Source organism: Balaenoptera borealis, assembly GCF_965194805.1.
Source record: "Balaenoptera borealis genome assembly, chromosome: X".
Taxonomy (NCBI): Eukaryota; Metazoa; Chordata; class Mammalia; order Artiodactyla; family Balaenopteridae; genus Balaenoptera; species Balaenoptera borealis.
In genome coordinates, this window is record NC_138881.1 from 53050148 (window position 1) to 53067309 (window position 17162).

The following is a 17162-nucleotide window of genomic DNA, read 5'->3' on the forward strand; positions in this document are numbered from 1 at the left end:
GGCTGTTGGCTTTCAAGGCCACTATGGATCTGGGGAGAGGAGATGGGAATAGGGTAAATTAAAATGCCACAATTTCTGTTCTTACCATGGCTCAGCCAGTTGTTTGTTGTTGTTGTGTTTTGGTTTAGAACAAACACTCCCTAGATTACTGCAAGTCTTGGTTTAATTTCCAGAATTCTGGAAATGTTGACTTTAACAATTTTTGTTTGTGTTCTCATTGCTTTTATAGACAAGCAGTTTTTGGAGTTCCTGTCTCAACCATTCCTGTTGACATCACCCATAACTAAGCTAACACAATATTTTAAAGCAACTATACTCCAATAAAAAGAATCTCATAACATAAAGGTAATTACATGGACTTTTATACATTTGGAGAGTTATGCTGTACATTGTTTTCACTATTTTAATCTCTACTCTGAAAAAATGTGCTTTCCAAACAATTAGTATTAATGTTTACTGCAATACAAAGTCAATTACAGGCAGCTTTTTAAGCAAATTGCCACTAGATAATAAGTGACTCACAAGAAATCATTTTAACCCAACTCACCATTATTAAGGTAAAAGTCAGGGCTGTATATAACTGATATAAAGTCAAATTTTTTTTTATAATTTTGATCAACTGAACTTGGCTGCAGGATGCTATGAGTATATCAGAGGCTGCAACGTACAAAAATGAAGCATTTAATAAAGTATTTATTGAAAAATTACCATGTACATAGCAATATGCAGTGTTGGGACTGGGAAAAGAGGAACTACAAACATGAATGTGAATCGTTCTTGCCTTTAGTGGAACTCATAGTCTAGTGGGGGAGAGAGACAGACTCCTAACAAAAGAAGGAGGGAGTGAAGTGGAAGAAGTAGAGAGGAGAGAATTCTGACTGTGAAGAGCATTACTCATTAGTCTTAACTCCACTGTGGTCTTTCATACCTCCATGCCCTTTCAATGTTACTCCATCTGCCCAGCATGTCTTCCACAATTCCCTTACCTTTTCCCTGATGAACCCTCAAAGCCAGCTCAAATTTCACTTCCCTTGCCTCAGGTAGCAGAATTACTTATTCCCTCCTTCGTATTCTCTTAGCACTTATAAACGACCTTATGAGAGTATATTATTCTGTGACAGTTTATATGTTTGTCTTACTTACTAGGATGTGAACATCTTATAGGGACTGTGTCATATTTGTTTTAGAACCCTCAGTACCTAGAGTAGTGCTGGGCACATAGTATGCAGAAAGAGAGAGAGAAAGGGAGAGAAAGAGATAAATTAGAACTTCCTATCTTCAAAGATCCAAATTGGAACAGTGATTTTATGATGTGGAAGGGAAGCTTTTGGACATCCTCCTACTGGCAGTGTATGGATAAGAGAGGAATGTAAGCCCAAGATAAATACTACTTTGACATTATGTTTCAACAGTATAGTTGATGGTGAAGCAACCTACCAAGTCTGGAGATATGAAAATATGTTATATGGACAACTGGTATAGAAATTTACAGTTTATAAACAGCTTTCATATCTGTTTTTCATTTAATCTTTACAAAATCCTATGAAATAGGTGCTATCACCATTCTCACTTCACAGGTGAGAAAACTATGGCTCAGAGAGGTAATATAATTTGTCCAAGATTGCACAATTAGTCATGGCAGAGTTAGGACTAGCGTGTAAGTCTCCTGGCTCTCATTCTACTACAGTTGTTGCTGCTTATTATTAAGTGGTTCACACCTCTCTCTTATAACCAACAGTAACAATATCTTACATTTATATTATTTTATAATATACTTTCCCCATTTTCTTCTTTGATCCTCACACTGGTCCTCTCAGCAGAAAGATAAAAATATCCCCATTTTCCAGGTGAGAAAACAGACTAATAAGTGAGATGACTGCCTAAAGTCACACAGCTCTAGTAAATGGTAGAAGGCTGTTCCTGCTTCAGACGTTCAAGTACCGACAGCACCCTATGCTCATGGAGCAGCCAGGAAAGTGCCTATGTCATAACATGGTTGACACATTATTCACTATAACATATATTGCATTATTAAGTATCCCCTATTCTGAAAGCCTCTAAAATATTTTTAAAACTCTTTCTTACGAACCTGAATGGACACAGAAGTGCATCTTAGGCTGAGATAGAACAGAGCAGCTGTTGAAAAGAAAACAATATAAAACTGTTTGAGAAAGGAAGTGAAAACAAATAGTGTGTTGGTTAAAATAAGGATAATTAAGACTTATGAGAGTCTAGTAACCTCTACAAGCATTCCACTCCCCCTTTCCCTCCTACTCCCATTTTTCTTCAAATACATTTTGAATTTCCTCTTGGAGATCACTGGGGCTAACCAGAATTAAGCTGATGACCTCATGGCTGCAACACTGCAAGCTACCCCTCAGAACTGTCCTGATCATTGAGTGATTTCTTATGTTAGTCTAATGATTTGAATATGAAGAAAGAAAATAGGATATACTCTATTCTACTTATTTTTCAAAGCAATTGAATTGGAGAGAATCAAGAAAGATCAAGCTTGGTATTATTAACTGAATGGGATGCTCAAGATATGTTTATTGCTATTAAAGTCATAAAACAGGCACTATTTTTTTTTCAATTTACTGTGAGCATAGGATGGCACAGGCACATTTCCCTACAGCTTTGACCAAAATAATTTTTGGGGTGGGAGTGTATGGCACAGAGAGAAAAAAGAGAATGGTGAAGGACAGAAAAGGGGAGAGGGGAGAAGAAAGCAAAAAAAAAAAAAAAAGAGAGAAATAAGAAACTTCACCAATGAGTCTTGGAAGTGAGCATGTTCTCTGGAACATGTGGAACACACTAGTGACAGCTCTCACTAGTGGCCAGAGAACATACATGCACTGCACAGTTACTCTAACAGAGACCATCTCTTGTAGTGCGTGATGCAGCATCCCCACATGAATTTCAACCAATCTTTATCTAGACCTTCTTTATACAGAAAGAAGAAAATAGTAGGTATGTAACCTACAGCTTCCTTGTTTTTCTGGAAGGTTGAGCACTAGAAATGCTTTTTGTATGGGAGATTGAATCCAGTATAAATTAAGGTTACATTTACCAATGTGGTTTTAATTAGTTTGGACAGCAGAGTGTGTGTAGTATTTTGTTTTAGTTGTTCTGTTGACATAAAACTTTCCTAATGGGATGAGTGCAGTGAAAGGGAGCAGGAAATGAGCCCCAGTTTAAAACCTAGAGATAATGGGTCTTGAAATTAAATCATTGTATGTCTATTATGTTTGAAATCCTAGAAGAATGAATGGATAATAAAAGTTAATGGAGTGTTACTTTCCTATAAACACTTTGTCTAAAATTTCAACATTTGATATGGGTACAGGGGACAAGAATTGAGGCCATTTAATCATGCAAAGATTTGAAATGAAATCCTTAATTTTGAATAACTTAGTTGTGTTTAGCTCCAGCCATGACAATTTTTGCTGTGACATGCATCTTATTGAGAATGCATTGAAGATTAAAAGTAAAAAAGGAAAGAAAGAAAAAGCCGATTTTGTTTTAGAGGGTAGTGTAAGGACAGGCTGACAAACACACTCTCTTTGCCTGAGGGAAATCCCATTTTTACAAACCACAGAAAATAAGCTATTTCTTATACTTATTTCTTTGCTAAGTGTTACCATCATTCAAGAGCACATGGACAAGTGGATACAGTTGGAGGCTGAGGAAGCAATAAAGCAAGTCTATCTCCTTTATGATATAATTGCTGTATGTAATTAATTTAATATAAACGAAAATGATAAGATTCAGATTTTGCGTTTTTTCAGATCACTCTCATGTGAACTTTTTCATTTTGAGAATCAATAAGTATTTCAAACTCCTTTGCCTCCCAAGCATTGAGAAAGCTTACACTTCATGTTTTTCCCTGGGATTTTTGTAACTTCTTTAGCTGATGTGCTGGACACAGGGAATTAAAGACGGACTATGTAAGTTATAACAACCCAAATCTGGGCTGTATAGGTAATGGCATGGCCTTGTTGATTGAGAGCGTGTATGTGAAAGCACTTAGGCAAGCTCTAATATGAAACGCAAACGTAAATGATTGTTCATATTTTATTACTATTACTAAAGTTTCATAATAGCTTTTATTTTCTTTGCCACTTTTAGAGTAAAATATGATGGGTTGATACAATACAGATTTGGATTTGTTCTCTTTAAAGTTAATTCTAAAAGCGGTGGTACAGTTCAAACAGTAGAAACCAAGAAAAGAGCTTAGTATTCTTATTATGACTGAACTGTAATCACTTCTCAGTTATCTGGGCCTCCAAAAACTATTACACAGTAGATAATTATTTTATTGAAGTATAGTTGATGTACAGTATTACATAAGTTACAGGTATACAATATAGTGATTCACAATTTTTAAAGGTTATATTCCATTTATAGTTATTATAAAATATTTGCTATATTCCCCATATTGTACAATATATCCTTGTAGTTCATTTTATACATAATAGTTTTTACCTCTTTATCCCCTACACTTATATTGCCCCCATCCCCTTTCCTCTCCTAGTGGTAACCACTAGTTTGTTTTCTAAATATATGTGTGTCTGCTTCTTTTTTGTTATATTCACTACTTTGTTGTATTTTTTAGATTGCACATATAAGTGATATCATACGGTGCTTGTCTTTCTCTATCTGACTTATTTCACTTAGCATAATAATCTCCAAGTCCATCCATGTTGCTGCAAATGGCAAAATTGCATTCTTTTTTATGGCTGAGCAGTATTCCATCATATATACATATATTTAAACCAGGTTTCTCTTTTTTTATTTTTTTAATCTTGAGTTACATGAGCTGTTTATATATGTTGGATATCAACCCTTATCAGTCATATCATTTGCAAATATTTTCTCCCATTCAGTAAGTTGTCTTTTTGTTTGGTCAAGGTTTCCTTTTTGTACAAAAGCTTTTAACTTTAATTAGGTCTCATTTATTTATTTTTGCTTTTTATTTCCTTTGCTTTAGGAGACAAATCCAAAAACATATTGCCATGATTTATGTCAAAGAGTGTTCTGCCTATGTTTTCCTCTAGAAGTTTTATGGTTTCTGGTCCCACATTTAGGTCTTTAATTCATTTTGAGCTTATGTTTGTATGTGGTGCTAGAAAATGTTGTAATTTCATTCATTTACATGTAGCTGTCCAGTTTTCTCAGCACCACTTATTGAAGGGACTGTCTTTTCTCTATTGTATACTCTTGCTTTGTTGTAGATTAATTGATCATAAGTGTGTGGGCTTTTTTTTTTTTCTGGGCCATTTTGTTCCATTGAGCTATGTGTCTGTTTCTGAGCCAGTACTATACTGTTTTGATTATTGTAGCTTTGTAGTATAGTCTGAAGTCAGGGAGCATGATTCTTCCAGCTCTGTTATCTAGTTGTTTGGGCCATTCAGGATCTTTGGTGTTTCCATACAAATTTTTAAATTATTTGTTCTAGTTCTGTGAAAAATGCCCTTAGTATTTTGATAGGGATTGCATTGGGGATTGTATTGAATCTATAGATTGCCTTGGGTAGTATAGTCATTTTAACAATATTAATTCTTCCAATTCAAAAACAAGGTATATCTTTCCATCTGTGTCCTCTTCAGTTTCTTTCATTAGTGTCTTATAGTTTTCTGAGTACAAGACATTAACCTCTTTAGGTAGATTTATTCCTAGGTATTTTATTCTTTTTAATGTGGTGGTAAATGGGATTGTTTCCTTAATTTCTCTTTCTGATAGTTTGTTGTTAGTGTAGAAATGCAACAGATTTCTTTATATTAATTTTGTATCCTGCAACCTTACTAAATTCGTTTATGAGCTCTAGTAGTTTTCTGGTGGCAGTTTTAGGGTTTTCTCTGTATAGTGTCAGGTCATCTCCAAATAGTGACAGTTTTACTTCTTCTTTTCCAATTTGGATTCCTTTTATTTATTTTTCTTGTCTGATTGCTGTGGCTAGGACTTCCAATAATATGTTGAATAAAAGTGGTGAGAGCAGGCAGGCACCCTTTTCTTGTTCCTGATCTTAAAGGAAATGCTTTCAGCTTTTCACTGTTGAGTATGATATTAGCTGTGGGTTTTTCATATATGGCTTTTATTATGTTGAGGTAGGTTCCATCTATTCCCACTTTCTGAAGAGTTTTTATCATAAATGGATATCGAATTTTAACAAAAGTATTTTCTGCATTTATTGAGATGATCATATGATTTTTATTCTTCAGTTTGTTAATGAGGTGTATCACATTGATTGATTTTTGGATATTGAAAAATCTTTGCATCCCTGGTATAAATCCCACTTGATCATGGTGTATGATACTTTTAATGTATTGTTGGATTTGGTTTGCTAATATTTTGTTGAGGATTTTTGCATCTATGTTCATCAGTGATATTGATCTGTAATTTTATTTTTTTGTGATATCTTTGTCTGGTTTTGGTATCAGAGTGATGCTGACCTCTTAGAATGAGGTCAGACGTGTTCTTTCTTCTGTAAATTTTTGAATACTTTGAGAAAGATAGGAGTTAACTCTTCTCTAAATGTTTGGTAGAATTCACCTGTGAAGCCATCTGGTCATGGACTTTTATTGGTTGGGAGTTTTTTAAATTATTGATTCAATTTCATTACTGGCAATTGGTCTGTTCATATTTTCTATTTCTTCCTGGTTCAGTCTTGGGAGATTGTACCTTTCTAAGAATTTGTCCATTTCTTCCAGGTTGTCCATTTTATTGGCATATAGTTATTCATAGTAATCTCTTATGATCCTTTGTATTCCTGTGGGTATTTCTGTATTTGATATAGGTATTTTCTTTGAGGATACCTATTATGAAAAACCTGCTAGAAGGGAAAGGAATGGGCAGCTGTCTAATTAGGTATCCCTAAGTCTCTCTCGAAACATGCCTTCCCAGATCACAGCTTGAGATTTAACTGCTCCACAAATAAGAAAGTGGCTTAGTCACATGTAGATAATTGAGAATTAACTATTCTGTTCTTGATTTGGCTACTACTTGATGGCTCTGTTCTACATGGTTATTGGACTTTTTTGAACATTTCCTATGATTTTGGCTCGGTAGACATGGTCATATGTTTCTGTCTCCATACAGGGTGTTGTTTAGCAGATTTTGGAGAAGATGAAGTGGGGTTTGTAGTAGAACCTGAGTGATATTGGAAAATTACTCTGTGCAAATTCAAAATGAACGAATCATATTTTGTAATGAAAGGATGGGGGAGGGGTGGAGGAAGAAAGTGGACTGAGCAGACTAAATGGTAAGGTGAAGACTCTTTCCCTTGGTGGAAATTCCTTGTCACTCTTGACAGCTTTTGCCTGCATTTGTTTCTCTGGTTTTTTTTAGATCCAAAGGCAAGTTTTCAATCATTTGTTTATTATATTCTTAAGCAAATTATAGGCAAGCTCTGTACCTATAACACATGGCCATCTGATGACAAAGCTCTCAACTTCTTAAAACAAATTACATCCAATCCTATAATTTCTTCTGACAATTGTGATTTTCCAAAATATGTCAGTATTTGTGATTTTTAAAATCAATAACAATGAAAGATAAAAACTCTTTACAACACCTGTCATAAGTAACAGCTAGAACATCGTCTTTGAAATTTTTCCCCCAGTCACCTTCCTTTTTCAGTAAAAGTAACTATTTTCCTTTAGCCATCTTCACCAGTAATATTAAGCATGAGGCATTAATTAAGGCACAATATCATATTAATCTTCATATATCTTTAACTTTAAAAATTCTTCCCTACCCAGTAAATTGTTACTCTTTCCTTTAAGACTCAACTCATATGTCCCTATACTTTTTAACAGTTAATCACTTGTCACAGATTATAATTATGAATTATATAAGTATTTGATTATTGTCTATCTCCACTCCCACCACCACCACTATAAGCACTATGAGATCAGAATCCTTGTCTGTTTTTACACCCTACCAGCTAACATGTCTCTTGGTACATAGCACTAAATAGATGTTAATTAATTAGTCAGAAAATTACTCCAAATATTATATCTTTCTTGAATTCTTCATAATCCCTTCAACCACCACCCTCATCTCCCACCCTGTGGATAGAATCGAACATTCCCTCTTCTGTATGTCAACGGAAATTTTCAAGTAACTTAAAGGACCAACCATACATCCATATTTGCCTGGGACTTCCCCACTTCATGCCTATTGTTCTGACGTAATTATTAGTAATGATCCTTCATTCTCAAAATTGTCCCAACTTGAACTAAAAATGATATGATCACCTTCTATAGAATTGTGTTTCAGCATTCCCTAGGGCCATTTCTAGCCATTTTTTAAATTAATTTGAGAGTTCTTTGAGGACAGGATCAGTTCTGATCTCTCCTTCTAGACCCAGGGCTTATCACAGTCTCTGGCACTCAGTGATTGTTCTTTTGAATGAAAAGACTTTCCTGCTATTTTTGCCTCAAGAAGTTTGCATTGTAAAACAGCACAAAACAAACACAAAAAAACCCACATGATACTTACACACCTACGTAGGTTTTAGGACAGACAACCAGCATTTCTCTTAAAAACTTGCTTAAGGCTTTAAAAAGTAAATCAAAGTTTATGTCTGCCAAGTCATTTATTTCTCTTCTACCTTAGGTTATTGAGTAAGAAACGTTCACAGTAATAACTAGACATTTGGTCTGCTAGCTAAGAGCAGTCAAACTTGTCTTTTACAGGTACCTGTCATTTGTCAGGAAAATATACATTTAGTCTTATAAACAGTTGTTGTTAAATGACTTTGGAGCTTTGAATAAATGCAAGAGGAAAATTTTCAATTTCCTGTGTGCACTAGAAATTATTTTCAAGAGAATAAAATGTAAGTCAGTAGTAAATATGGAACTTATAAAGGAAAAAGGATTTAAAGTTTATATAACAAAGATTAATAGAGAAGTGACAGTGAAATGGGAGTCTATGTGTCTATTCATTAAGGGAAAAATTTGAAGTAACAAGTGGTGATATAATCATTAGAGAAGTCACTATATGCTGCCTGAATGTCAGGTCTGAGATGTCAATTCTGTGTGCATATGTTGTTTCCAAACGTGACTCTCCTAAGATAAGTATGCAGTTATCTATATTATTCTTAGATAAAACTATTGATGAATTTTCTTCTTGTCTAAATGAATAGAATTAAAGTGTAACTGGAAAACCCTAGTACACTAGTTACATAGATAGTCTGGTTTTAGATTAGTGAGCACAGCTGCTATCTGAAGAGCTTATCAATGCTCACAGGTCTATAGTCTTGCCTCACTGTCAGTCTTCTCTTTTTTTAAACCAAACTCCTGGTGGTATCTGTTGTACCCTTTACATATATTGAGAACCTACTATGTTCTGTTCACTTTTCTAAGCACTTTCCTTACTCATTTTATGTAATCCCTGTTCTGTGAGGTAACTATCCATATCCTCATTTCATATATGAGGAAACCGAGGCTCAAAGTAAAGGAAACACCTTGGACAGGTTAGAACTCAAACCTGAGGGGACAGATGATGTAGGTGAAAGGAGTTTAGAAATAAAATCGCTCCTATTTCTCTTCTGTAATTAATGTTCTTTTAAAATATTCTAGTTTCTCATGCAAATTGAGTTGATTTTCTCCTTTTTACAATATAATAAGTACAATTACAATAGATAAAAGAGGCTGCAGATACAATTCATGAGTGTGCATACACCTTTTTTTCTTATCTGGAGCACACGTCTCTATTTGTGACCCTTATAGCCAGCTTCAATTGTTTTAAAGCAATTTTAATGGTTTACCAGTCTCCCCAGTAGATGGGGACCCTGATATTTTGCAAAAAGTAATGCTGGAGAAGTTGTCCTCTTCAGGAGTGGAGTTCAGCTTTAGCTAGAAGAATATGGTGTGGTATTCGGAGAATTTACCTGGCAGAAAGTAAAAAAGAGTTCTTAAAAGGTGTATATGTTTCTGCACCCTGTTGAAATGCCATGTTTCTCTTCCTTCGTTTTTGTGATAAGCAGTTAACTTTAGATATGACGTTTGTGTGTGGGGGGGATTAAAGCACTATGGCCACCACTGAAAATTTCGTGTCTAGATTTAGTAGAGAATTCGAGACCCTTAGGTGGCTCTGTAGTGCAATGGATAGCACATTGGACTTCTCGAGACTCTATTTTTTTTAACGTAATGTGAGCCCAATAATTTTTTATTGAATTAGAGTTGATGTGCAATATTATGTTAGTTTCAGGTTTACAACGTAATGATTTGACATTTAAATACATTACAAAATTATCACCCCAAAAGTCTAATCTGTCACCATACAAAATTATTACGATATTATTGACTATATATTCCTTATGCTGTGTATTGGATCCCTGTGACATTTATTTTATTATTGGAAGTTTGTACTTCTTAATCCTCTTCACCTCTTTCACCCAACCCCTCACCCTCACCACCCAGCCCCAACAGGCAACCACGAGCTGGTTCTCTTTATCTATAAGCCTCTTTCTGTTTTGTTATGTTTATTCATTTGATTTGTTTTTTAGATCCCACATATAAGTGAAATTTACAGTATTTGTCTTTCTCTGTCTGACTTATTTCACTTAACATAATACCTTCTAGGGAATTCCCTGGAGGTCCAGTGGTTAGGACTCCATGTTTTCACTGCCAAGGACCCAGGTTTGATCCCTGGTCAGGGAACTAAAAACAAACAAATAAAAAAAAACAACAACAAAAATAATACCTTCTAGGTCCATTCATGTTGTCTCAAAAGGCAAGATTTCATTCTTTTTTATAGCTGAATAATATTCTGTGTGTGTGTGTGTACACAAATATATCTCACAGCTTTTTTATCCATTCATCTATTGATAGACACTTAAGTTGCTTCCATAGCTTGGTTACTGTAAATAATGTTGCAATGAACATAGGGGTGCATATATCTTTTTGAATTGGTGTTTTTGCTTACTTTGTGTAAATATCCAGAAGTGGAAATGCTGGTAGTTCTATTTTTAATTTTTTGGGGAACCTCCATGCTATTTTCCATATTGGCTGTGACAATTTACATTCTCACCAACAGTGCAGTAGTATTCCCTTTTCTTCACATCCTCACCAGCACTAGTTATTTGTTGTTTTTTTGATGATAGCCATCCTGATAGGTGTGAGGTGATAAGTGTGAGATGATATTGTGGTTTTGATGCATTTTGTTGATGATTAATGAAGTTAGGAATCTTTTCATATCTCTGACAAGTTTTTAATCAGAAAGTTTGGGGCTTTTGTTATTGAGTTGTATGAGTTCTTTATATATTTTGAATATTAAGCCCTTATCTAACATGTCATTTGCAAATATCTTCTTCTATCCAGTAGGTTGTTTTTCTTTTGTTGATAGTGTGCAAGCACTTTTTAGTTTGATGTAGTCTCATTTGTTTATTTTTTCTTTTGTTGCCCTTGTCTGAGGACACAGATCCAAAAAATTGTTGCTAAGACTGATGTCAAAAAGCATACTGCTTGTGTTTTCTTCTAGGTGTTCTATGGTTTCAAGTCTTACACTTAAATCTTTAATCCATTTTGAATTTATTTTTGTATATGGTGTAAGAAATTAGTCCAGTTTGATTCTTTTACATGCAGCTGTTCAGTTTTCCCAACACCATTTATTGAAGAGGCTGTCTTTTCCCTATTGTATATTCTTGTCTCCTTTGTCATAAATTAATTGACCCAATAGACTTTGGTTTATTCTTGGGCTCTCTATTCTCTCCCATTGATCTATGTGTCTGTTTTTGTACCAATACCATACTATTTTAATTACTGTAGCTTTGTAGTAAAGTTTTAAGTCAAGGAGCATAATACATCCAGCTTTGTTCTTTTTTCTCAAAATTGCTTTGGCTATTCAGTGCCTTTTTTGGTTCCATATAAATTTTAGAATTATTTGTTGTAGTTCTGTGAAAACTGCCATTGATGTTTTGATAGGGATTGCATTGAATCTGTAGATTGCTTTGTGTAGTATGGACATTTTAACAATATTAATTCTTCCAATCCATGAGAAAGGTATATCTTTCATTTGTTTGTGTTGTTTTCAATTTCTTTCATCAGTATCTTATCCTGTTCAGAATACAGGTCTTTCACTGCCCTGGTTAAATTTATTTCTAGGTATTTGATTCTTTTTGATGCAATTGTAAATGGGATTGCTTTGTTAATTTCTCTTTCTGATAGATGGTTTTTAGTGTATAGAAACACTAGAGATTTCTGTATATTAATTTTGTATGCTGCAACTTTACTGAACTCATTTGTCAGTTCTAATAGCTTTTTTAGTGGAGTCTTCAGGGTTTCTATATATAGTATAATGTCATCTGCAAGAGGTTTTACTTCTTTCTTTCCAATTTGGATTGCTTTTATTTCTTTTCCTTGTATGATTGCTGTGGCTAGAACTTCCAATACTGTGTTGAATAAAAGTGGTGAGAGTGGGCCAACTTGTCTTGTTCCTGATCTTAGAGGAAATGCTTTCTGGTTTTCACAATTGAGTATAATGTTGGTTGTTGGCGTATATATGGCCTTTATTATGTTGAGGTATCTTAACTCTATACCCACTTTCTGGAGAGTTTTTAACATAAACAGATGTTAAATTTTGTCAAAAGCTTTTTCTGCATCAATTGAAATGATCATATGACTTTTATTCTTCAATTTGTTAATGTGGTATATCACATTGATTAATTTGCAGATATTGAAAACTCCTTGCATCCCTGGGATAAATCCCACTGGATCATGGTGTGTGAACCTTTTAACTTACTGTTGAATTTAGTTTGCTAATATTTTGTTGAGTGTTTTTGCATTTATGTTTATCAGTGATTTTGGCCTTTAATTTTCTTTTTTGTCTTTGTCTAGTTTTGTTATCAGGGTAATGCTGGCTTGGAAGCAGCATTGAAAGCATTCCCTCCTCTTCAACTTTTTGGAATAGTCTGAGAAAGAGAGGCAGTAACTCTTTTTAAAATGTTTACCTGTGAAGTTTACCTGTGAAGCCATCTTGTGCTGGACTTTTGTTTGTTGGGAGGTTTTTAATTACAGATTTAATTTCATTACTGGCGATTGGTCTGTTCATATTTTTATTTCTTCCTGATTCAGTCTTGAGAAACTGTGTTTCTAGGAATTTATCCATTTCTTTTAGGTTGTCCACTTTTGGGCATATAATTGTTTGTAGTAATTTCTTATAATTCTTTGTATTTCTGTGCTGTCAGTTGTGACATCTTTTTCATTTCTGATTTTATTTATTTAAGCCCTCTCTGTCTCTTTTGTTTGATGAGTCTGGCTAAAGTTTTATCAATTTTGTATATCTTTTCAAAGAACCAGCTCTTACTTTCATTGATTTTTCTATTGCTTTTTAGTCTGTATTTCATTTATTTCTGCTCTAATCTTTATTATTCATTTCTTTCTACTAACTCTGGGTTTTGTTTCTTCTTCTTCTTTTTCTAGTTTCTTTAGGTTAGATTATTTATTTGAGATTTTTCTTGTTTCCTGAGGCAGGCTTGCATCACTATAAACTTCCCTCTTAGAACTGCTTTGCTTCAGTCCCGTAGATATTTGTATCATTGTATTTACATTTTTAATTTTCTGTTTGATTTCTTCAATGACTTATTGGTCATTTAGTAACATGCTGTTTAGACTCCATGTGTTTGAGTGTTTTCTTTTAGTTGTTTAGGTTGTAGTTGATTTTATAGTCTCATATCATTGTGGTCTGAAAAGATGCTTGGTATTATTTCAAGAGTCCAATCATTTTAAGCAGAAAAATATAATGTCAGACAACCTGTAGTTTCTTAGGAAGAAAACACTGTATTCTAAAATACATTTTCATAAGTTTACTAAACATGATTATGGTATGTGTGTTTATTTGTAGGAACTGGTAACCTCTAAACATAACAAACCAAACAGGCAAACCATTGTGCCACCACTACCACCCCATTTTACACAAAGGGAAGCCAATGTACATGGATTCCAAGAAGGCTAAAAAGAAAAAGAGCTGATTAGACCTCAGATTGCCCACTGAACGGGATGACGGCCACCGCTGCAGTGGAAACACCAAAAATGAAGAAGAATGCCTCCAAGGAAGAGAAGCAGCAGCCTAAGCAAGAGAACACAGAGCAGGGTAATGCTGATTCTGAAGAGCTGTTGAGCTCTGAGAGTGACCCTGAACAGTTGAGCCTTAAAAGCAGCAGTAATGACAACAGCTGCCAACCTGGAGACGTTCAGTTGAAGAAAAAGGAGATTCCCTCTAAACCACACCGCCAGCTTTGTAGATCACCCTGCCTAGATCATCCAAGCTTCTCCCAGAGTAGCATTCTACAGGATGGGAAGCTTGACTTGGAAAAAGAATACCAAACCAAGATGGATTTTGCTTTAAAGCTGGGCTATGCAGAGGAACAGATTCAGTTAGTGCTGAACAAGCTGGGTCCAGAATCGCTTATTAATGATGTACTGGCAGAGCTTGTCAGACTTGGAAACAAAGGTGATTTGGAAGGGCAACTCAACTTGAGTTTGTTAGTGCCTCGGGGTCCCAGCTCCAGAGAAGTTGCAAGCCCTGAACTGTCTCTTGAAGATGAAATAGACAACAGTGACAATTTGAGGCCAGTTGTCATAGATGGAAGTAATGTGGCAATGAGGTAAGACTGGTATATTTTCTTTCTCTTTCTTTAAAACTGCCCTGTATGCAGGAATTGCTTAGCAGGCTATCTGGAGGCACATTTTAATATATAGTTCTATATAATCTTCATAGCAACTTTATTTTACAGATGAGAAAATTAGAGCTCAGCAAGGTTAAATGACTTCCTTGAGAACACTTGATATAGGTAATATGTAGCAAAGTGAGGATTTAAATTTAAGCTTTCCGGCTTCAGATGAATGAAATGAAACTAACATTTATAATCTATTTTGTGCCAAATACTTTGTGTATATGATTTAACTTGCAGGTGAGTGAACTCAAGTTCAGAGGATGAGTAACGGCCAAGGTTACACAAGTAATAAATGGCAGTTTGTATTAAAACCTGAATCTGACTCCAATGCTCCTTCTGCAATATCATGCAACAGTATGTGGCTATTAGTGTTATTAAGAATATTTGACATAGTTTCTATTTGTTTTTAACATCTTTATTGGAGTATAATTGCTTTACAATGGTGTGTTAGTTTCTGCTTTATAACAAAGTGAATCAGTTATACATATACATATGTTCCCATATCTCTTCCCTCTTGCGTCTCCCTCCCTCCCACCCTCCCTATCCCACCCCTCTAGGTGGTCACAAAGCACTGAGCTGATCTCCCTGTGCTATGCGGCTTCTTCCCACTAGCTATCTATTTTATGTTTGGTAGTGTATATATGTCCATGCCACTCTCTCACTTTGTCACAGCTTACCCATCCCACTCCCCATATCGTCAAGTCCATTCTCTAGTAAGTCTGTGTCTTTATTCCCGTCTTGCCCCTAGGTTCTTCATAACCTTTTTTTTTTTTAGATTCCATGTATATGTGTTAGCATACGGTATTTGTTTTTCTATTTCTGACTTATTTCACTCTGTATGACAGACTGTAACTCCATCCACGTCACTACAAATAACTCAATTTCGTTTCTTTTTATGGCTGAGTAATATTCCATTGTATATATGTGCCACATCTTCTTTATCCTTTCATCTGTTGATGGACACTTAGGTTGCCTCCATGCCCTGGCTATTGTAAATAGAGCTGCAATGAATATTTTGGTACATGACTCTTTTTGAATTACGGTTTTCGCAGGGTATATGCCTACTAGTGGGATTGCTGGGTCGTATGGTAGTTCTATTTTTAGTTTTTCAAGGAACCTCCATACTGTTCTCCATAGTGGCTTTATCAATTACATTCCCACCAGCAGTGCAAGAGTGTTCGCTTTTCTGCACACCCTCTCCAGCATTTATTGTTTCTGTATTTTTTGATGATGGCCATTCTGACTGGTGTGAGGTGATATCTCATTGTAGTTTTGATTTCCATTTCTCTAATGATTAATGATGTTGAGCATTCTTTCATGTGTTTGTTGGCAATCTGTATATCTTTTTTGGAGAAATGTCTTTTTAGGTCTTCTGCCCATTTTTGGATTAGTTTTTTTTTTTTTTATAGATCTTCATGAGCTGCTTGTAAATTTTGGAGATGAATCCTTTGTCAGTTGCTTCATTTGAAAATATTTTCTCCCATTCTGAGGATTGTCTTTTCGTCTTGTTTATGGTTTCCTTTGCTGTGCAAAAGCTTTTAAGTTTCACTAGGTCCCATTTGTTTATTTTTGTTTTTATTTCCATTTCTCTAGGAGCTGGGTCAAAAAAGATCTTGCTGTGATTTATGTCATAGAGTGTTCTGCCTATGTTTTCCTCTAGGAGTTTGATAGTGTCTGGCCTTACATTTAGGTCTTTAATCCATTTTGAGTTTATTTTTGTGTATGGGGTTAGGGAGTGTCCTAATTTCATACTTTTAAATGTACCTGTCTAGTTTTCCTAGCACCACTTATTGAAGAGGCTGTCTTTTCTCCACTGTATATTCTTGCCTCCTTTTTCAAAGATAAGGTGACCATATGTGCATGGGTTATCTGTGGGCTTTCTATCCTTTTCCACTGATCTATATTTCTGTTTTTGTGCCAGTCCCATACTATCTTGATTACTGTAGCTTTGTAGTATAGTCTGAAGTCAGGGAGCCTGATTCCTCCAGCTCCATTTCTCTTTCTCAAGATTGCTTTGGCTATTCGGGGTCTTTTGTGTTTCCATAGAAATTGTGAAATTTTTTGTTCTAGTTCTGTGAAAAATGCAGGTGGTAGTTTGATAGGGATTGCATTGAATCTGTAGATGGCTTTGGGTAGTACAGTCATTTTCACAATGTTGATTCTTCCAATCCAAGAACATGGTATATCTCTCCATTTATTTGTATCATCTTTAATTTCTTTCATCTGGGTCTTATAATTTTCTGCATACAGGTCTTTTGTCTCCTTAGGTAGGTTTATTCCTAGATATTTTATTCTTTTTGTTGCAATGGTAAATGGGAGTGTTTTCTTAATTTCTCTTTCAGATTTTTCATCATTAGTGTATAGGAATGCCAAAGATTTCTGTGCAATAATTTTGTATCCTGCTACTTTACCAAATTCATTGATTAGTTCTAGTAGTTTTCTGGTAGCATCTTTAGGACTCTCTATTTATAGTATCATGTCA

The 17162-nt window shown here is 34.9% G+C and overlaps 1 protein-coding gene across 1 annotated transcript in view; it reads left to right on the plus strand.

The window, feature by feature from the left end:
• Window positions 1–17162, plus strand: part of ZC3H12B (zinc finger CCCH-type containing 12B) — a 198897-nt gene that overhangs the window by 146340 nt on the left and 35395 nt on the right. The window contains exon 2 of the mRNA XM_082376593.1: window positions 13849–14611. Within this exon, the coding sequence (XP_082232719.1) occupies window positions 14004–14611 (608 nt within the window). The 5' untranslated portion in view covers window positions 13849–14003. The remainder of the gene's footprint in view (window positions 1–13848; window positions 14612–17162) is intronic.